This window comes from Mustela lutreola, chromosome 2 (genome assembly GCF_030435805.1).
Source record: "Mustela lutreola isolate mMusLut2 chromosome 2, mMusLut2.pri, whole genome shotgun sequence".
NCBI lineage: Eukaryota > Metazoa > Chordata > Mammalia > Carnivora > Mustelidae > Mustela > Mustela lutreola.
In genome coordinates, this window is record NC_081291.1 from 43,838,462 (window position 1) to 43,856,893 (window position 18,432).

General features: G+C 34.0%; 1 protein-coding gene across 1 annotated transcript in view; it reads left to right on the forward strand.

The window, feature by feature from the left end:
• LOC131824148 (contactin-6-like) overlaps positions 1 to 18,432 on the forward strand; it is a 305,999-nt gene that overhangs the window by 128,319 nt on the left and 159,248 nt on the right. The window contains 2 exon segments of the mRNA XM_059161537.1: positions 7,977 to 8,103; positions 14,936 to 15,111. Coding sequence (XP_059017520.1) covers positions 7,977 to 8,103; positions 14,936 to 15,111 — 303 coding nt within the window.

The window sequence follows — 18,432 nt, forward strand, 5'->3', positions numbered from 1 at the left end:
GAGAGAGAGAGACACACAGAGAAAGCAACAGAGAGAGCAAGAGAGAGCACTAGTGAGGAGGAGAGGAAGAAGCAGTTCTCCCCACTGAGCACAGAACCCAAAGCTGAGCAAGGAACCCAGGACCTGGGATCATGACCCAAGCCAAAGGCAGACACCCAACTGACTGAGCCACTCAGGCACCCCTACAATATACTCTTACTAATTATAGCCATCATGCTATATATTTTATCCCCAAAACTTATTTATCATTCCTATTATAAAATAGGAAATTGTTCCCTTTGACAGCCTTCATCTAGTTCCGAGCTCTCTCAACTCCTCCCCACCTCCACCCTTTTCTCCTACCTTTTCTGTTTCTATGAATTCCCAGTCCTTTAAGAATCCACATGTAAGTGAGATCATAAGCATTTGTTTTTCTCTGTCTGGCTTATTTCACCTAGCGTAATGATCTTAAGGTTTATCCATATTGTCACAAACTATACTATATCCTTCTTTATGGCTGAATAATTTTCCATCTATGTATATACCACATTTTTTTATCTGTTGGTTCACTGATGGACACTTAGGTTGTTTCCATGTCTTGGATAGTATAAATAATGCTGCAATGAACATGGGAACCTACTTTTGAACTAATTTAAAATATATTAGTAGAATGATTACCATCAAAACATTGTTAGAGCAAAATTCTCTTTTCATTAGAATTTAAAGGCCAATGTTTCCAAAACTCAGTTTCTCCAACCCAGCCCTCACTCTACAGCCACTGCAGTATATCTGTTTACTGGACAGCTAAACCTGTAAGCCACAAAGACTCTTGAACATGAAAATCTGCAAGTGGGAATAATATGTATTTCTTAGCTATAAAACCACCTTTCTTTTTTCCTTCATTTTGAAAAACACCAAATTTCTGAGCAATCCTTAATGTTTTTTCCTTCTGAACCTAAATTTCTAGGAAGACATAATTGACTGTAGTCTAAGTTAGGTTAAACAGACTTAATTTGGAAACTAACAAGAAGGCTTGGAAAGAAAACAAAGCCAGAGAGTACAGAGCCTCTTTAGTCCTGAAAGTATGCAGAACTCAAGTGTTTATACTGTAGTATGTGCAACCCTGGACTTTGAGTCAAACCTGGATTTGAGTGCTAGTTCTGGAATTTCACTAGCAGTGTGATCTTGAGAAAATCATTGAACTTCTACAAGCTTTAGTCAGAACCAACTACGTAATTTGCAGGGCATGGTGCATTCTGAAAATATAGGGTTCTGGAGAGGCAGACTTGGTGGTGGTAGGAGGCACCAAGTGTTAGCCAAGGCACCAAGCACTCAGTGCTCACCAGACTCATCAGGCTTTACTTACAAAACTCAAACTTATGACTAACAGTATTAAGACTGTTAAGGCTGTGCTTCAGAACATTAAACCAGAAATTCAGGGCCCTTCTAAGCTGAGCCCTGTGCAGTCACATTGGTTACATGCCCTGGTTTTCGTTTCCTCTTTGGTAAAACCAGGTAACATATCATCAAACTTTACTTATTTTTTGTGTTGTTCTATTTTTAGTGAATTGAAAAAATTTTTTAAAGATTTTATTTATTTGTTTATTTGAGAGAAGGGGGGACACCTGTGTACTAGTAGGAGAGAGAGGCAGAAGGAGAGGAAGAGAATCTCATGCAGCCCCTTCATGGGGCTCAATCTCACGACCTTGAGATCATGACTAGAGCCAAAATCAAGAGTCAGCACTTAACTGATTGAATCCACTAGGTGCCCCCAAAATGATTTTAGAAATCAAACTTCTGTAGTAGAAGACATCTAGGGAGTTCCAGGAACCTGGGTAGTGAGCTATATTGGGAGGGATAAGATTGCGACACAAAAATCCCAGGAACTTTCTAACTGGGTGTGACCTTGCCCCTCCATGAAATCTGAAATTTACCCAAGTCCAAACAATGAGTTTTAAGTAAAACCATGGATAATACATTTTTGAATTCTGTGTTCTTTTAAATACGAGGCTTCTCATGTGCTTGAACTTGCCCCTAATAACGTCTGAAAACAAATGGTTGACTACGCATGTTGTTTAAGCTTTCATAGTCCTAGAGAGAGGAGAAGCAGCACAACAGTGATTTCATTCTATTGTTTATTGTTTTGACTCTATATTTCTAAAATCTCTTTGTAAAAACAGAAATTAGTAGAGTTGATGGTTAATAGAACCCAAAGGCTGGACTCACCGAAAACTGGAACGAAAGATTAAAAATCTCAGAGAATAAAGCCACTCTTTATTCAGTTATTCTTTCTCTCTGTCATTCTACTGCTTGTCTTTCTGTCTGTCTCAGTTTGTCTATATAGACTAGTGTTCTGTAACTCTTCATGAGTTTTATAGAAAATGGATTGCTCTAATATTTCTAAATGCTTCATCTCTATTCAAGTAACAATCCATGACTACCATGTCTTAGTATTTGCTTATTACCAGAGAGAGAAACACAGCAGCCAAGCAGGTAATATTCATCCATGGCCACAAAGGTAAAGTAAATCAAACAGGACTTTTTGCTATAAAAAAAAATTGACTTTTTGCTATGAAAGATGACATGACTTATAACATGGGTTAAGAGCTGATTTTCCATGAACAGTTTCATGTAACTGCTCACAAATGTGAGAATGTGACTGCCTTAGATACAGTAAAATGTTCTTAATATTCAGGGGGATAACAATGAACTTTCAACACTGGTAGGTTTAATCTAGTATTAGATCACAGAATATACATGTTTTAATTCCACCGGAGATGAAAAAGGAAGAAAACTGGGATGGAAGCCTATGGTAATTTTCAACAACTGTATGGTCTTCTTTTAATTACCATTAAAATATAAAAATTAAAATTGAACATTAAATTTAAATTAAGTTTAAAATTAAATTTTAAAATTTAAATTTAAATAAATTAAAATTAAATTTAAAATAAAAATTTAAAAATCAAAGTATTTATTTTTCAGTGTACCTTTATTGCAGAGTTCTTGCTTTACTGTCAAGTAAAGCAATTTTAGTAGCTTTATAATCACAGGTGATTTTACAATAGTAGGTATTATCAATACAATTATTTAATTATTGTCAACACTCTTTCTAACCTCTAGTACCTTCTTGAAGTAAAAGTATTTGAGAAAGCATTTTGATTTTTTGGTTTTGATATCATATTGTCACAGTTTTAATTGTTCTTATATAGAAACCAATGTTGTCATTGCTTTCTGACAGTATAAACAAAGCAACAAAAGTATGCTATTGTTTAACCATTCCATTACAGTCTTGGGAAAAAAAAACATGAAAATTTACTAAAAGAGACAATTAGTTGACAAGCTAGACTTTTCACTGGTATGAACTCAAGCTCCTAAAATATTGATCATAGCAAATATAAATGAATAAATAAGATACCAAGTGATGATAATTCACTACGGCAAGTTTTGTGTCTTCCAAAATAAATCACAGTTTGTTACAAAATGCCTTGTTTTATTAGTTGTAAATTCTTGCTCTACCAAATGAGAATGAAAATGTGTCTTACAAAAGGTACCACAGGGATTTAGTTTGTTAATTGGTATGTAAAAGGTCCTTTGAAAACCACAAATCACTATCCCAAAATAAGGTATTATTAAGTCAAGTTATACCCCAAATTTTGCTTATATGAAGTTTGAACAGTGCTTACTTTGGAATGAAAGTAAAGGAAGGTAAGTAAATGAAAAATTTCTTTTCTGCCTCTTTTGTGCATGGCACTCTGCTAGGTGGTTAATATGCATTATTTTAGGCAGGTTTCTTTTTGCGGGGGAGGAAGGTGTTTGGAAATTTCTACAAAAAGAACAGAAAAGCCATTTATATTCTACCATTAAAAATTAGATTACCACCTCAACTTATTTGTTTTCAGTTTCCTTCATTTAAAAAGAAAATCTGTTACAGTTGATCTTTGGACAATATGGATGTTAGGGTTGCCGACCCCCTATGCACTTAAAAAATTCATATGTAACTTTGATTCCCCAAAACTTAATTGGGCAACTGTGTACCGTTGCCCAGAAGACCTGCTGATAAAAAAAAAACAAAAAACAGTTGGTTAACATGTATTTTGTCTGTTATATGTGTTAAATTCTATATTCTTACAATAAACTAAGCTAGGGACAATAAAATGTTATTAGGGTGCCTGGGTGGCTCACTTGGTTAAGTGTCTGCCTTGGGCTCAGGTCATTACCCTAGAGTCCTGGGATCAAGTCCTACATTGGGGTCCTTGCTCAGCAAGGAGTCTGCTTCTCCCTCAGCCCCTCATCCCACTTGTGCTCTCTCTTTCTCTCTCTCAAATAAATAAATTTCAAAAATTGTTTTAATTTTAAAAAGTTATTAGGAAAAATTACAAGAAACAGAAAATACATTTACAATATTGTACTATAAATAACCTGCATATAAGTAGACGACACAATTGAAAATCTTGTTCAGGAGTCAACTGTATTTTCTTTGGTGTATTCCATGTTCAGTTTAAATGTTCAAACTATGAAAAATTATGCAAGCAAAATGGAAACCTTTATCCTAAATAAAACTCTCGCCCCAAATAAAAATTATTAAAATTTGATAAAATTGTAGCAATCTTTTTGTGCATCTAAATACAGAGAATATAGATTAATATGTAGATAGATAAATGCATAGAACAATGCTTTTATAAAAATGCAATCATACCATAGATACTACTTTTAACATGAGAATTAAATTTTAGTTTATCAAAAGTAAAACTAAAGTAAAATGAAGAGAATAAAGTAAAAGTAAAAATAAAAATGTAGAGAATTTTGAACTTCTAATAAATTATTTCAGTCAACAAAGATATATATGTATATATATATTTCTATTTTTCTAAAAGATTTCTCTAAAATGCACTAAATAATACTAAATGGTTAGAGTGTTTATGCTTTTAAAAATTGTATACTCTTATATATGTATTTTTAACATTTAACTCTTTGCTATAAAAGGTGATATTAGCACTCACATTTTTTTTGAAGATTTATTTTAGAAACAGAGTGAGAGAGATAGAGGAAGGGGGAGGGGCAGACGGAGATGGAGAGAGAAATTCTCTGGCAGACTCCATGCTGAGTGAAGAGCCAGACTCAGAGTTTAATTCCAGGGCCCTGAGATCAGGACCTGAGCTGAAATCAAAAGTTAGACGCTTAACCAACTGAGCCATCCAGGCACCCTAGCGCTCACACATTTCTATCTGTCATGACCCTTCATTTTTCTAAACATATTATTATATTTACATTATCCAAGTTTATAGCTTTCATATTCTGTTCTATAACTAAAAGTAACATGGGTTTTAAGTACTAGTTTTATATTTATATATATTCAAAGTGCCTCCTATTCCTCCTTTCTTGAGATTTATATTGGTTCATTTTTAATTGGATGGATTTCATTGTTAAGTCATTTCTTTAAGAGTAGTCATTTAGTCATTTAAGAGTAGTCCTCTGAGGGTTCCAGGTATAATGGTTGAATGCCATTATACCTGGAAGATATATGGTGGATGGTAATAGAGGCGTCACCCTTTTATTCAGAATATTGTAGACTTTCTTGCCCACTGTCTTCTGGTATAGAAGGCTACCATCTTAAAATCTAGATTAATTTAATATTTTCTCTCACTCTTTTAGTTGATCCTCTCTTTCAACCTGGTCTTGTTAAGCTTTTCATTAAAGATCACGTAACTAACATATGCCTTGGTATTAAGTGCTTTCTCTTAAATGTCCCTAAAACATGGTATATTCTTTAAATATATGGGAAATTTTTGTTATAATATCTGCTGCCGATAAGCTTGTTTTATTCTCTATCTCAATGACATCAAAGATTTTATGTTTGTTCATCTTTATCTTTCTTGTTCATTGCCAATTTTTAAGTTGCTTTTTATCTGTTCTTTTTCAACTTCATTAATTACAGTTACCTCAAAATGTCCCTTTATGTCAGTAATTTGACTTCAGTGAGTGTCTGTTTTGTTTTTTACATATTCTAATTGATTTATTAGTTCTTTAGTGATGCTGTTTGGTTTGCAGTTTGTATCCTTATATTTGCAACCTCCTGTTTTATCTAATTCTATTGTTTATATTTTCATTGCCATTGAGTTATGTTAGCTTTTTCTGAATTCATTTTCATACTCTACAGCATGAAATAATTTTGAGAAATTTCCTAGATTGGTATTCTGTCTATCTTTGGCATACTCTGTTTTTCACTTTTATTACTGCAATATATTTGCATAGTTACTCTTCCCTTTTCATTTACTCATACTTGAGGAAATGTGTACAGACAATTCATGTATCACTTTAGAGAGGGATATTTCGTAACTTTTGTCTCATCATATTGGGGACCTTTTTTTTTTTCTCCCTCTTAGCTCCAGTTTGGAAGCTGGATACATCATGAGTACCCACATTTTGTAACTTGAGGGAATAATGGGACTGAGGGAAGTTCAATGTTTATTAGAAAACTTAGGTACTTCTCTCTATTTTAAGGGTTTTATTTATTTGTTTGTTTGCTTATGTATTTCTAAGTGGTGTGTAGCAACATTATTGGTGGAGGAGTCATGGTTGTACTTCCCTGAGGAGATATATTGTTTATTAGAGCTGGACTCTAGAAGTTTTTCCAAGTGAGTGTTTAGGCATGAAACTATTAGTCTGTACAATATAGTCAGCTTTACTACTTACACTTTCCTGTTTTACTCTCTGCTCACCATAAGCTCTGTCATTCCTCTTCTGGGAGAAGAGGAAAAAGATTAAGATACATTACATATGATTATAAAGATTAAAAATATATATAAAATACATTATATAAATGTGCTTAACTCCAGAACTAGAGGTCATTATGAGAGTTCTCAGCACTTTGTCATTTCACCAGTAAATCTCATTGGAGGTGAGGATGAGATGAAGGAGTCAAAAATTCACTTCTGTGAGCAGGGCAAACTCTTTTTACTACACCACTGTTGTGTTGTTTGCTTCTTTGTTTCGATTAAAGTCAATGGCTTTGGGATTTGTGCCTTTTCTTCTTCAGACATTGTTCATTTTTGTTGTTTATTTGTTGTTTATTTACATTTATAATTTCTTGCCCGTTTCATTAGCTGTTGAAGTAAAAAGAGTCTGTATTGCATCTTCAGTCCATTCTTTCTTAACTAGCTTTTACAATAATACAAACACAAAAGACTGAATATTGCTATTTTACAGCTGAGAGTTAAGTAAATTGTCCACTATTACGTAGTGATAACTGACTAGGCTAAAATTAAAACCTGTCTTCACTTCTCGGTTATTTATGGACTAAACTGAAATTATAATTGAAAATAAAGCTAACAAAATGATTTATTTTGCCTGGCTGCAAATATTTCTTCTTAAAGATGATAGTTTTTTAAAAGAAGAGCCAATTTTCACTGGTTTTATTATTTTTTTTAAAGTCTTTATAAACCTTTTTATTACCTGTACCCTCAACATACAACTCCTACCAGGTCTACTACCTGTTTTTGGTAGCTGACTGCACAGACAAGCCCAGAGTGAGTGAAACTTTACCAAATTCCAGCCATGTAATCTTCAGTGATGTCAAAGCAGAAAAATTAAGGAAAGAGTATGGAACTGTCCCACACTGAAGAAGACTAAAAAGATACAGTTAAATGAAAACTGTGACTCTTGACAGGATCCTTTTTGCTATAAAAGATTTCATTAGGGAAATGTTGAAATGGGGCTCAATTTTTTTTTAATTTGATGGTTTTACTGAGGTTATGTACAAGAATGTCCATTTTAGAAAATATAAAAGCTTTTTGGGATGATGTGGCATTGGTTTGCAAAATTGTTCTAAATGGTTCAGAAAAAATATTTCTTTGTACTATTCTTACAAGATTTTCTATTTATTTGAGGTCGTTTCAAAATAAAAGTTAAAAAATGTATATTGTCTTAATATCGAATACAGAGTTGGATTCAAACCAGGATCAAATGTTTTCACATGGTGTTCACTCTTCTTTTTTCAGGTGCTGGTCTCTTGAGTCATCCTGTTTTTACCCAGGAGCCAGAAGATGTTATTTTTCCTTTGGGTTTATCAAAATCTGAAATCATCCTGAATTGTGCTGCCAGTGGTAATCCTTCACCCCATTATAGGTAAAGTCCTAGCTCTGGGCACCACACTGTTTTTTTTCTTTGTCTTGGGTGTAAAATGTACATACAATAAAGTGCTTAGACTTGCCTGATTTGAAGGGTGCAGCTCTCAGTCTGTGATTTTTTTACATAGATATACAGGTGGGCGCCCACCACTCAAATAAAGATGCATGCACTTTCATTATCCTCAACTCTTCCTTCATGACACTTTCCAGGTGATAACCACCCTACCCCCCAGCCCAGGACTCTTCTTATTCATTAGATGACTTAGAAAAGTCATTCTTGAGATTGGTGTCATGGAGTGCCATGTTGTGGCTAGAGTTGAGAGAGGAAAAAAAAAAAAAAAGAGAGACAGAAAGAAGGATAAAGGAAGAAAGGAAAGGGGGAAAAAACAGAAAAGAAATGGAATCCAAAGACGGAAGGAGAGAGGGAAGGGAAAAACAGGCAGGTAGAAAGAATCACAAGAAAATAGGAAGAAAGCAGGAAAGAAAAAGAAATAGAAAGGAGGAAAAGCAAGGAAAAGAAAAAATTTGCTTCTTCAATTTGAAAGGCTCTGAAGTAGAAGCTGCCTTATTCCCCCAATTTGGGGCTACAGGCTCAGTTGCCCCATTTACAGTGACTATGAAAATGTTCTCCTAAACAATTTTTATCGGACTTTTTTCAATTTTATTTTATTTTATTATTATTAATTTTTTTAGATTTTTTTCAATTTTATAAATTTTATTTTATCAGGTCAATTCCTGTGACTCCACTGGCCAGTCACTTTGCCCAAAAAACACTGATTTTAGAAATATATGCTGAAGACAGTGATGTACCTCTAAGGCAGAAAAAGATGTTTTTTTCTGGGCAAGTAGAAAAAAATTGTGTTTGTTTCTCACATATTACCTGTAGAATAATTAGAAAAAAGTCAGTGATGTTTTTCTTCTTACAAGGTTACAGTAAAAACAGAGGGTTGCCTGTGTGGCTCAGTCGGCGAAGTGTTGGACTTCTAATTTGCTCTGGTCATGATCTCAGGGTCATGAGATCAAGCCCCACATGGGTCCCCTCACTGAGCATGGAGACTGCTTAGGATTCTCTCTCCCTACTCCTCTGCCCTGCCCTTCTACCGAGCATGCATGCATATGCACTTGCTCTCTCTCTCTTAAAAAAAAAAAAAGGCAGAATTTGATCCACATTGTTAATAGAATTCACAAAATTAAATATGAAAATATGTATATATATGACAAACATAAATATATGAATATAATATTTTAAATATATAATATATATTAAATATAAATATCTATATATACACATACACCATGCTTGTGTAAATAATAAGGATATTTTGTTGGTAAGAACTGCATATACAATGTGAATATCAGAAAAGACAATAAATATTAAATGACTATAATAGTTTTGTGTTCTAAAAGCATTTTTTCTGAAGTCTTAATTTTTAACAGTGAAAGTAAATCAAAGCACATGGAAAGTAACAATTTCAGTATATTTTAGCAAAAGAAATTGGTTTTGCCTACTTTTTTATGTTGCATTAGAAATATCATACTTATATGTATAATAACTTTGATCTTAAAATGTATAGTTAATTTAATAAATGGCTTAAATGCACAAAGTTAGAGACAACTCTCACCTTGTATTTTATTGTGCTTACCTCTGCATTTTTTTTTTACAACAAAAGAAATGAAAAGCTATGTCTTCTCATTACTTACTAAAGCTTCCCTGTCTATAACATACCCAAACGAATGAAGTTAAAGATCATTTACTTTATAAATTAGTTCTCTCAATTCAGGGTTTGACTGTTTGTTTGTTTTCCTTAAACAGTAGTTGGTATTATTTAATTCAACATATGGTTGAATATATAAAAATCGGATTAATACATTTTTCACAGTTACTTAATACTTAAAATTGTAATTTTATTTTTGAGAGCTAATTGGTAGGGTTTATTAGAAAAGTGTATCTGAATTCCTGTAAAATAGGAAATATTAGCTAAGTATAGATAAGATAAATCATCAGTCAGTCGTATAGTTATATAATTGGCTTATAACAGGCAGAAAGATGTAAAGTAGTGGTTTTCATGACAATTTGCTCATTAGTTTTTACTTATGAAGAAATATTCTGAATGAAGAGACTGTATATTTCACTGTTGTTAAAGGGTTCTGTTTCTAAGAGACTTGTAAATTAGTAAGCTAAAGACAGGTAATTTAGCTTCTCACTTTCAATCCCCTTAACCTGGTTTAGCTCATCTCTAATATTACAGCATAAAACACTCATAGGTTTTGGGAAAAGAGTGAAAAAAAGAACTGTTTTTAATGCTTAAATGTCAGACTCAGACCTACTTTCCATAATAATAAAGCAAAGGGCAAAGATATTTCAGATAATGCACATTAGCAACAAAATGTGAAATTTTAGTTTTGATATGACCCTTTCTATCTTAAATTTTATTAAAAGGACTCACTCCTAACCTTAGATTGTGTGTGTGTGTGAATGCACACATGTGTGTAATAAAGAGAAAATCGTTATGATAGACATTCTGAATTATTTGAGAGAATTTGAATATGATGTGAAGTCATATGAAAGAGCCCTTGATTAGAATGAAGAGTTAACCGTTTCAAGTCACAGTTCTGATATTTAATGTATGACTTTGAAACAATAATTTCTCTCTCCTGGCATCAGCTTCCTTATCCATAAAGGAAGGATATGGTTGATTTTAAGACATGTTTTCCTTCTTCTTTTTTTTTTAATATTGAGTATATTATTTCCAAAGTAAAGAACACTTTTCTTTGATATAGTAGAATATCACTATCATACTTAAAAATTTATTAATAATTCATTAATATTATCTAATATTCCCTAGTATTCAACCTTTCCAGATTGGTTCATACATATTTTTTCTAGTTGGCTTACTCAAATCAAGTTTTAAACTTTTTTTAAAAAGATTTTATTTATTTATTTGCCAGAGAGAGAGAGCACAGGCTGTGGGGGCAGGGGTGAGTGACAAGCAGAGGGAGAAACAGGCTACCCGCTGAGCAAGGAGCCCAGTACAGAGCTTGATCCCAAGACCCGAGGATCATGACCTGAGATGAAAGCAGACATTTAACCAACTGAGCCACCCAGGTATCCCAAAATCAATTTTTAAATTAGGTTATCACAATGTCCAAAAAATAGCAAGGAAGATTGTGTGACTGGAAAGAACTCAATACCAAGGTTCACAGTCTCACAGACAGGGACAAAAGCAGAATCAGAATCAAAACATCAGTTCAACTAAGTGAGAAAAGGTGGTCAATGTTTAAGTGGATAAAATAAATAATCTGCTGCTGGCTGGCAGAGATCCACAGGCCTCTTTTTTAATTATTTCTACTTTGTTTTATTATTTTTCCCCATCCTCATGAAGTTTATATATTTATTTATTTGTTTATTTTTTTAAGATTTTATTTTTATTTATTTGACAGAGAGAGATCACAAGTAGGCAGAGAGGCAGGCAGAGAGAGAGAGAGAGGAGGAAGCAGGCTCCCTGCTGAGCAGAGAGCCCGATGCGGGACTTGATCCCAGGACCCTGAGATCATGACCTGAGCCGAAGGCAGCGGCTTAACCCACTGAGCCACCCAGGCGCCCTATTTATTTATTGTTTTAATTAACATATAACGTATTATTGGTTTCAGAGGCACGATCTGTGATTCATCAGTCTTCTGTAATATCCAGTGCTCAGTACATCCCATGCCCTCCTTAATGTCTAGCACCCAGTTACCCCATCCCTCCACCCCCACATGTTTTCCTTCTTTTAGTAATTTCTCCTTAGGAAAAGAAATATCATGAGGGAAAAGAAGCAATATCTAAAGCATAACTTTGGAAATAGTTTGAAAGCAACTTGTCTTCCAGTCACTTACTTCCAGTGGTGTGAACACATTCACAAACAGGATTTTAGTGCAAGTGTGAAAGATACAGAAATGGGAGGCAAATACGAACAAATCTTTCGATGGAAAGAATTGCTCCTAATTTCTTTAAAGACCAGGTAACACATGAGAATTAAAGAGGAAGCTTTGCAAAGGGAAGGAAAATGGGTTACCCAAAGTTGGTACATGGGTGGAATTGCTTATACTTGAAAGTCTAATATAATCAGATGGCAGTGAGCTTATTCCAGCTCAGAATATTTATTTTATTTGGGAAAATGTAGCAACACACACATAATTGATTTCTGTGCTGGATATATTCTATCAGAAGAAAGTATTTGAATGTCATAGCAGATTTCTGGCAGATCTCCTCTTGACCTGATCAGCACAGGAAGTTTCTTTCTCTAATTTAGTCAGCTCTACCTTAGTCATGAAGACATTCTTAAGTCTGAGAAGGTCTGGGCATCTTTGACTAAAAGTCATAGCTGTAGTCACTCTGCCTTTCTATTCTTTTCATTCATTTCCTCCTTTCATCTTCTTAACAACCCCAAGGGATAAAGCAGGATATATATTATTGTGCAAATTTAAAATTGATAGCTATGACTTCTGGAGAAATTAGATGACTCATCCAGGGATATATAGGAAGGGAATGTCAAAGCTAGGCCAAGGACTCTTTTCACAAGGGCAGTGATGTCAAATTTAGTGCACATTAGTCACCCAGAGAGACTGTTACAAATTTAGATTTTTGGATGTCTCCTTCATAAGTTTAGGGATGGGCTCAGAAAGAAGCACTTTTAACAAGCACTCAGTATAATTCTAAAACAAGGCTTAGTTCTGAAACACACACACACACACACACACACACACACACACATCATCTAATAACAACAAACATAGCCTCCAGCCATTATATTCTTGATACAGGGCTTAACTACTTAATATTGAAGGAGGTTCTCCAGAAAAAGGTCAAGATTTTAGTTCAAATTCATTATGTTTCCTGGAATTAATATGATATTAATGCAGACGCTGAAAATAATCATTTAAAGCATATTTCCTACTTTGCATTGTAGGAAAATTCTCCTGGGTATGCAATCCTATCAGTAACGTGTTTATGACAATCACTTGAATTCATTAATACTATTTCTCCATTGATTTAAACATATTAATTAGGACAAAGCCCACACCAGGGGCTGAACCCCTGATCTATATGCACAGTTTAATAATCATTGTACCATAGTGATTAGAACGATTATGGGGATACTGTGAAAAATTCATTTGCTGCAGCTAAGCCAACAACTTTGAATTTGTGTTGAAAAACAATTACCAAGCTTAATTAGGAGCATGTAATGATGACAGCAGTTATTTCAGCGATTGATTCCAAAATTAAAGAGAGCTGGCAAACTAAGTGTGGTATATCCTTTGCTATGAAAATGAAAGGGAACATGGAGGTCCAAAGATCATGGCCTATAAGCAAATTGTGAAAGACAGCATTATGGAGCTGGTGAGAAGAATATTAGAGTCTTGGAATAGGCCTAAAAAAGAAAATGTCTCTATTTTTTTTTTCCTCCTAACACTGAGAACAAAAAAACTGTACAGATTTCTCTAGAAAAAAAATTTGACAAAGTTCAGGCACATGAAATACACTGGGCTTTGGCTGTTGTCTTTCAATTTCTCTTTATTAAATGGAAACTGAGGTACATAAGAATCGGCTAAACAATTTTAAAGTTGATTGAAAACCTCTGATTGATCTGATATTTGGTCAGTCACTTCTCATCTTTGATAGGGTGGAGAATTACCTAAGTTTGTATTTCTTTTCTACTATGGTAGACATTTGCCATACTCTCTACATCGGATTTTTCAAGATGTTCTTAAGAAAATCAATGACATTCAGAACAATATTGTTAGATGCAATTTCTTTTGTATAGTTAGCCACCCTCATCAAAATATTTTTAATATGATATTAGCATGAAAGGGAAAAAATCACAGCAAAGCTGGCATAGATTCTGAAAACACATAGTTTGGAAATTAGCTATGTTCTATCAAGTAAAGCCTTTCACTTGTTTTTCTAAAAGTTAAAGGGTGAAAGGTGGGGGAAGTAGGTTTGGTTAGAGATAATTACTAGGTATTCATTCATCTTAAAATGACCAAATGGAATTTTATAAAACATCTTTCAGTTCTTCAAAAATAAATATAACTGTAAGACCCTTCTGCTACTTAATTCATGTACTAAAGGATTGTTGACTAATAGGTAAGCCAAGAGACTTTTTTGCTGCCTAAAATAAAAACCTCCCAAATTGCATTTGTTTTGTTAAAGTACAATTTTAGGTTGGCATTTCTAAGTACTGTTGAAATATATTCAGCGTGATTAGTTTTCCAAGTAAGAGATGAACAGAGACAATCATGTTCTAAAATAGGTTATTATTGTTTTGTTATCAACCTCAAATTGGCATTGGAAAATCTTTGCTGGTTTTCTTAATCCCATTTGTAATAAATGCTTCTTGGATTTCTATCTCTAAATCATTTTCAAAGTCCAATTTTTTAGTATCAGTTGTGGAGGTTCAGGTATGGTTTGTGTTATTTGACGGGTTACTGAAGTAATAGAATGGCCAGTATTATTCACTGAATCTTTCAGTTTTATTTCTCATGTCGAGTTATATTGCCTGTTTGTATACACTTAGTGAATGTTTATAATTCATAAAGAGTGGAAGATCTTTCAAGCAACCTAATTATTAATATCACTGAGCTCCTGAAGACAATCATCTTTGGTGAAACTGAAGAATTGTCTCCATGTGTAACCATGTTTGTTGTTTGTTGTTGTTTTAAATAGTCCTAGCAATTAAATATATACACACATATGTAAATGGTCCTAGCAGTCACAACCGCATGTTTTTTAAGACTAGGAGTGATCAACTCTGTATACTATAACATGATTTAATTTTTTTCCCTTGAAGGTGGAAACAAAATGGCACAGATATTGATTTTACCATGAGTTATCACCACAGGTTGGATGGAGGCAGTTTGGCAATCAGTAGCCCCCATACAGATCAAGATATTGGCATGTACCAGTGCCTGGCCACCAACACTCTGGGGACTATTCTGAGTCGGAAGGCAAAGCTCCAATTTGCATGTGAGTTTGTGGGGGAAAATCTAATCCCTGCGTATATTTAATACAATATTTTTTATATTCATATTAGGAAAAAAATATCTGGCTTTCCTTATCATCTGTTCTTTGAGAGTGATTGATTTATGGAGGTAAAAAGTTTTAACTGCATTTTGTGAATTTAGACTCTTGGGGATAGTCAAAATCCTCTTTAAAAAAAAGAAGGAAATACTAGTGTTATTATATTTTATAAATTATGTTTAGAAACATCTCTAAAAGTTACAGATATAAATATTAAGAAAAAGATATATGACATATTACTATTTTTATTTTTCTTCTTCTTCTTCTTTTGCATTATATATTAGTGTTCAGAGCACAGGAAGAAAAAGCTAAGGGTAGAGATGTCTTTTGGGGGAGGTGGGTGTTCTCCCAGGAAAAGTGATTATGTACCCAGAGTTTGATGTAGGTGGAAATAAAGTGGTTGCCAAAGGCAGGCTTTATATTAACTGTAACAATGTCCAGCTGCATCACATAAATGTCATCCAGGTAATTACCTTGGTGACATTTGAGGGTATTAGCAGATGAACAATAGACGTATTGCCTCTTATATCCTTTATGTGTAGTGTTTCCAGGGACTGAAATGTTTCATACTGGATCCAGGAATAGCCTTGATTGAAAGTAATTATATCTGTTGATGTAGATGGGAGCGAAGCCTTGAATTTTTCTCTTTTTGTTTTTATCAATTTCTCTCTTTACACCTCCTCCCCTACCTCTCCTCCATCCCGCCCACCTGAGAGGATATATCAGGAGGCCAAAGAGTTAGAAGCTAACCCTTTGGGTGCTCATGGAAAGGCATATTCTGCTGTTACTTTGAAAAAGTAATTGTTTTGAAATTTTATTAATAAAATACATATCCAGATCCTATCTTGCAGAACTACTGTAGTCATCAGTAGATACACAAATTAATAATTAAGTTTGTCTCCCATTGCAGGTCTTGTGTTCCAAAGATCCCTTGCTTCACATACAGTTCCCCTTATGTTGGCCATTTTAGGAATGGTCTTATTTCTGAATATGTGTGTGTGTATGCTCATGTGTGTGCATGCGTGTATTCAGTTATATGTATATACACACAAGCATTTATAGGTATATACACACACGTATATGTATGGGTCATATATACACAGACACACATGTGTGTACATACATGCATTGCTAAATGTATCAGAATGTGTTTATATGTGTGGGAATAGAAAGCTAACACCAAAGTTCATGGAGCTAAGTGAAATATGAACAAAGGATGGTGGCAATTTTGAAACTTGAGATAAAGGTGATCACAATACTTGATTTCTGCATTTTGCCTAAGATCATCAGTTGGAAAAATAAAAGAGAACAAAATGCTGATCAGAAACTTACATTGTAGAAATAAATAATTGCTGCAGACATTTTGAATGATCCTGCCACAGTGATTATTTCTTCTGCTTGAATAGGATATGACTCTAGAACATACACATGACTTGGATCAGATCCCAAAGGATCAATTGGACTTTCTGGTAGAGGAAAATTCATACAGCACAATTATTTGTTTTGCCTTGAGTGTCTCTAGAGCTATGGATTCTATCTGTTCATGACAATAACTGAATACCTATACCTGAAGTTAATGCACTGTGCTTAACGAAACCCTAGATTTCCTCTTTTCCTTCCCCTTTTTAAAGAAAAATGTGTTTTTAAATTTCCTACATTATTATTTCTTACCCTTCTTCTGTTTTAAAAAATATATGTAACTAGGGGCACCTGAGTGGCAGTTAAGTGTTCAAATCTTAGTTTTGGCTGGGGTCATGATCTGAGGGTCATGGGATGGAGCTCTGCGTTGGGCTCTGCACTCAGCATGGAGTCTGCTTGAGGTTCTCTCTCCCTCTCCTTCTGCCCCTCCCAGTTGTGCTTTCTTTCTCTCTCTCAAATAAATAAATCAATCTTCAAAAAAAAAAAAAATACATGTAACTAGGAGCCTATGTCACAATATGTCTGCTATAAAAAAAGAGAGAAAAAAATTATATTAAGAAGAAATTATATACTTTTATTTGGATGAGTGGGAGAAATAAGTTCTGGCCTATATCCATTAACTGATGTTTCTTCTGCAAACTTAAGGAAGGAATTTTTAGGTTCCATGTCTGAAATTTAGGGAAACAAAAACAAAAACCACACCATCCTGTCTCTCTGTCCAGAACCTGTTGTGGTGCCAATATGCCTGAAATGTTTCCTGCCGGGTCGAGGGAGAGATTTACTTGAGTGTAATTACGTCTCTTCATTTGAACCACCCTAAGCATAACCAGCACATTTTAGTAATTTAGAATTATTTCCCTCCATCTCCTATGTCTTGTAAGTACCCTGTGAACTCACTTAAGTCAGTTGTTCATTCTGCATAATAAAGTACAGCTTTAGAAAAGGTGAAAATGCCAGATTTAACTTTGCCACATAGTATTGTATAGCTCTCTGCAGTTTCCTCAAGGTGGTTTACATGAGGATCTTAGAAATGAATCAAAAAAGTGTTGGTAACTTATGGCCCAGGAGCCTCTATTTACAAATCCTTTGTTCTAATCTCATTTTAAAATATAATGTATTATTTTTGCAATATAGATTTTCTGTAATTTCATCCAAAGAAATTACATTTGTATCCACATATAAACTTATAGACAATTTGAGAAATGTTTATTCTTAGAGAAAGAGAGAAAGGGAAGAGAGAGAGAGAGAAACAAGAGAAAAAATGGTAGAAGGGATATGCCTGGTCAAGAATAAGTTTTCCTATGGAAACACACTCAACATCACTAACCATTATGAAAATGTAAATCAGAATCAAAAGATACTGCTTCACACCCATTATGATGACTGTTATTAAAACCCAAACACTCACTGGAAAAATAACATCTATTTGCAAGGATGTGGAAAAATTGGAATGCTTGTGCTTTGATGGTTGGCATGTAAAATGGTAGAGCTATTGTGGAAGACAGTATAACAGTTCCTCCAAAAAAATTTAACAGAATTACCACATAATACAGCAATTCCACTTCTGTAGATGTACCTCAAAGAATTAAAGGCAGGACTCATACAGATATGTGTATACCCATTTTTACAGTAGCATTAGTCTCAATAATTAAAAGGTAGAAACAACCCAAATATCCATCAACATAAATAAAGAAAATGTAGTGTGTATGGGTGTGTGTGTGTGTGTGTGTGTGTGTGTGTGTATAGAATAGAATATTATCCAACTTTAAAAAAAGGAATAAAAGTCTGATACAACATGTATGAAACTTCACAACATCCTGCTAAATGAAACAAGCCAGAAACAAAAGG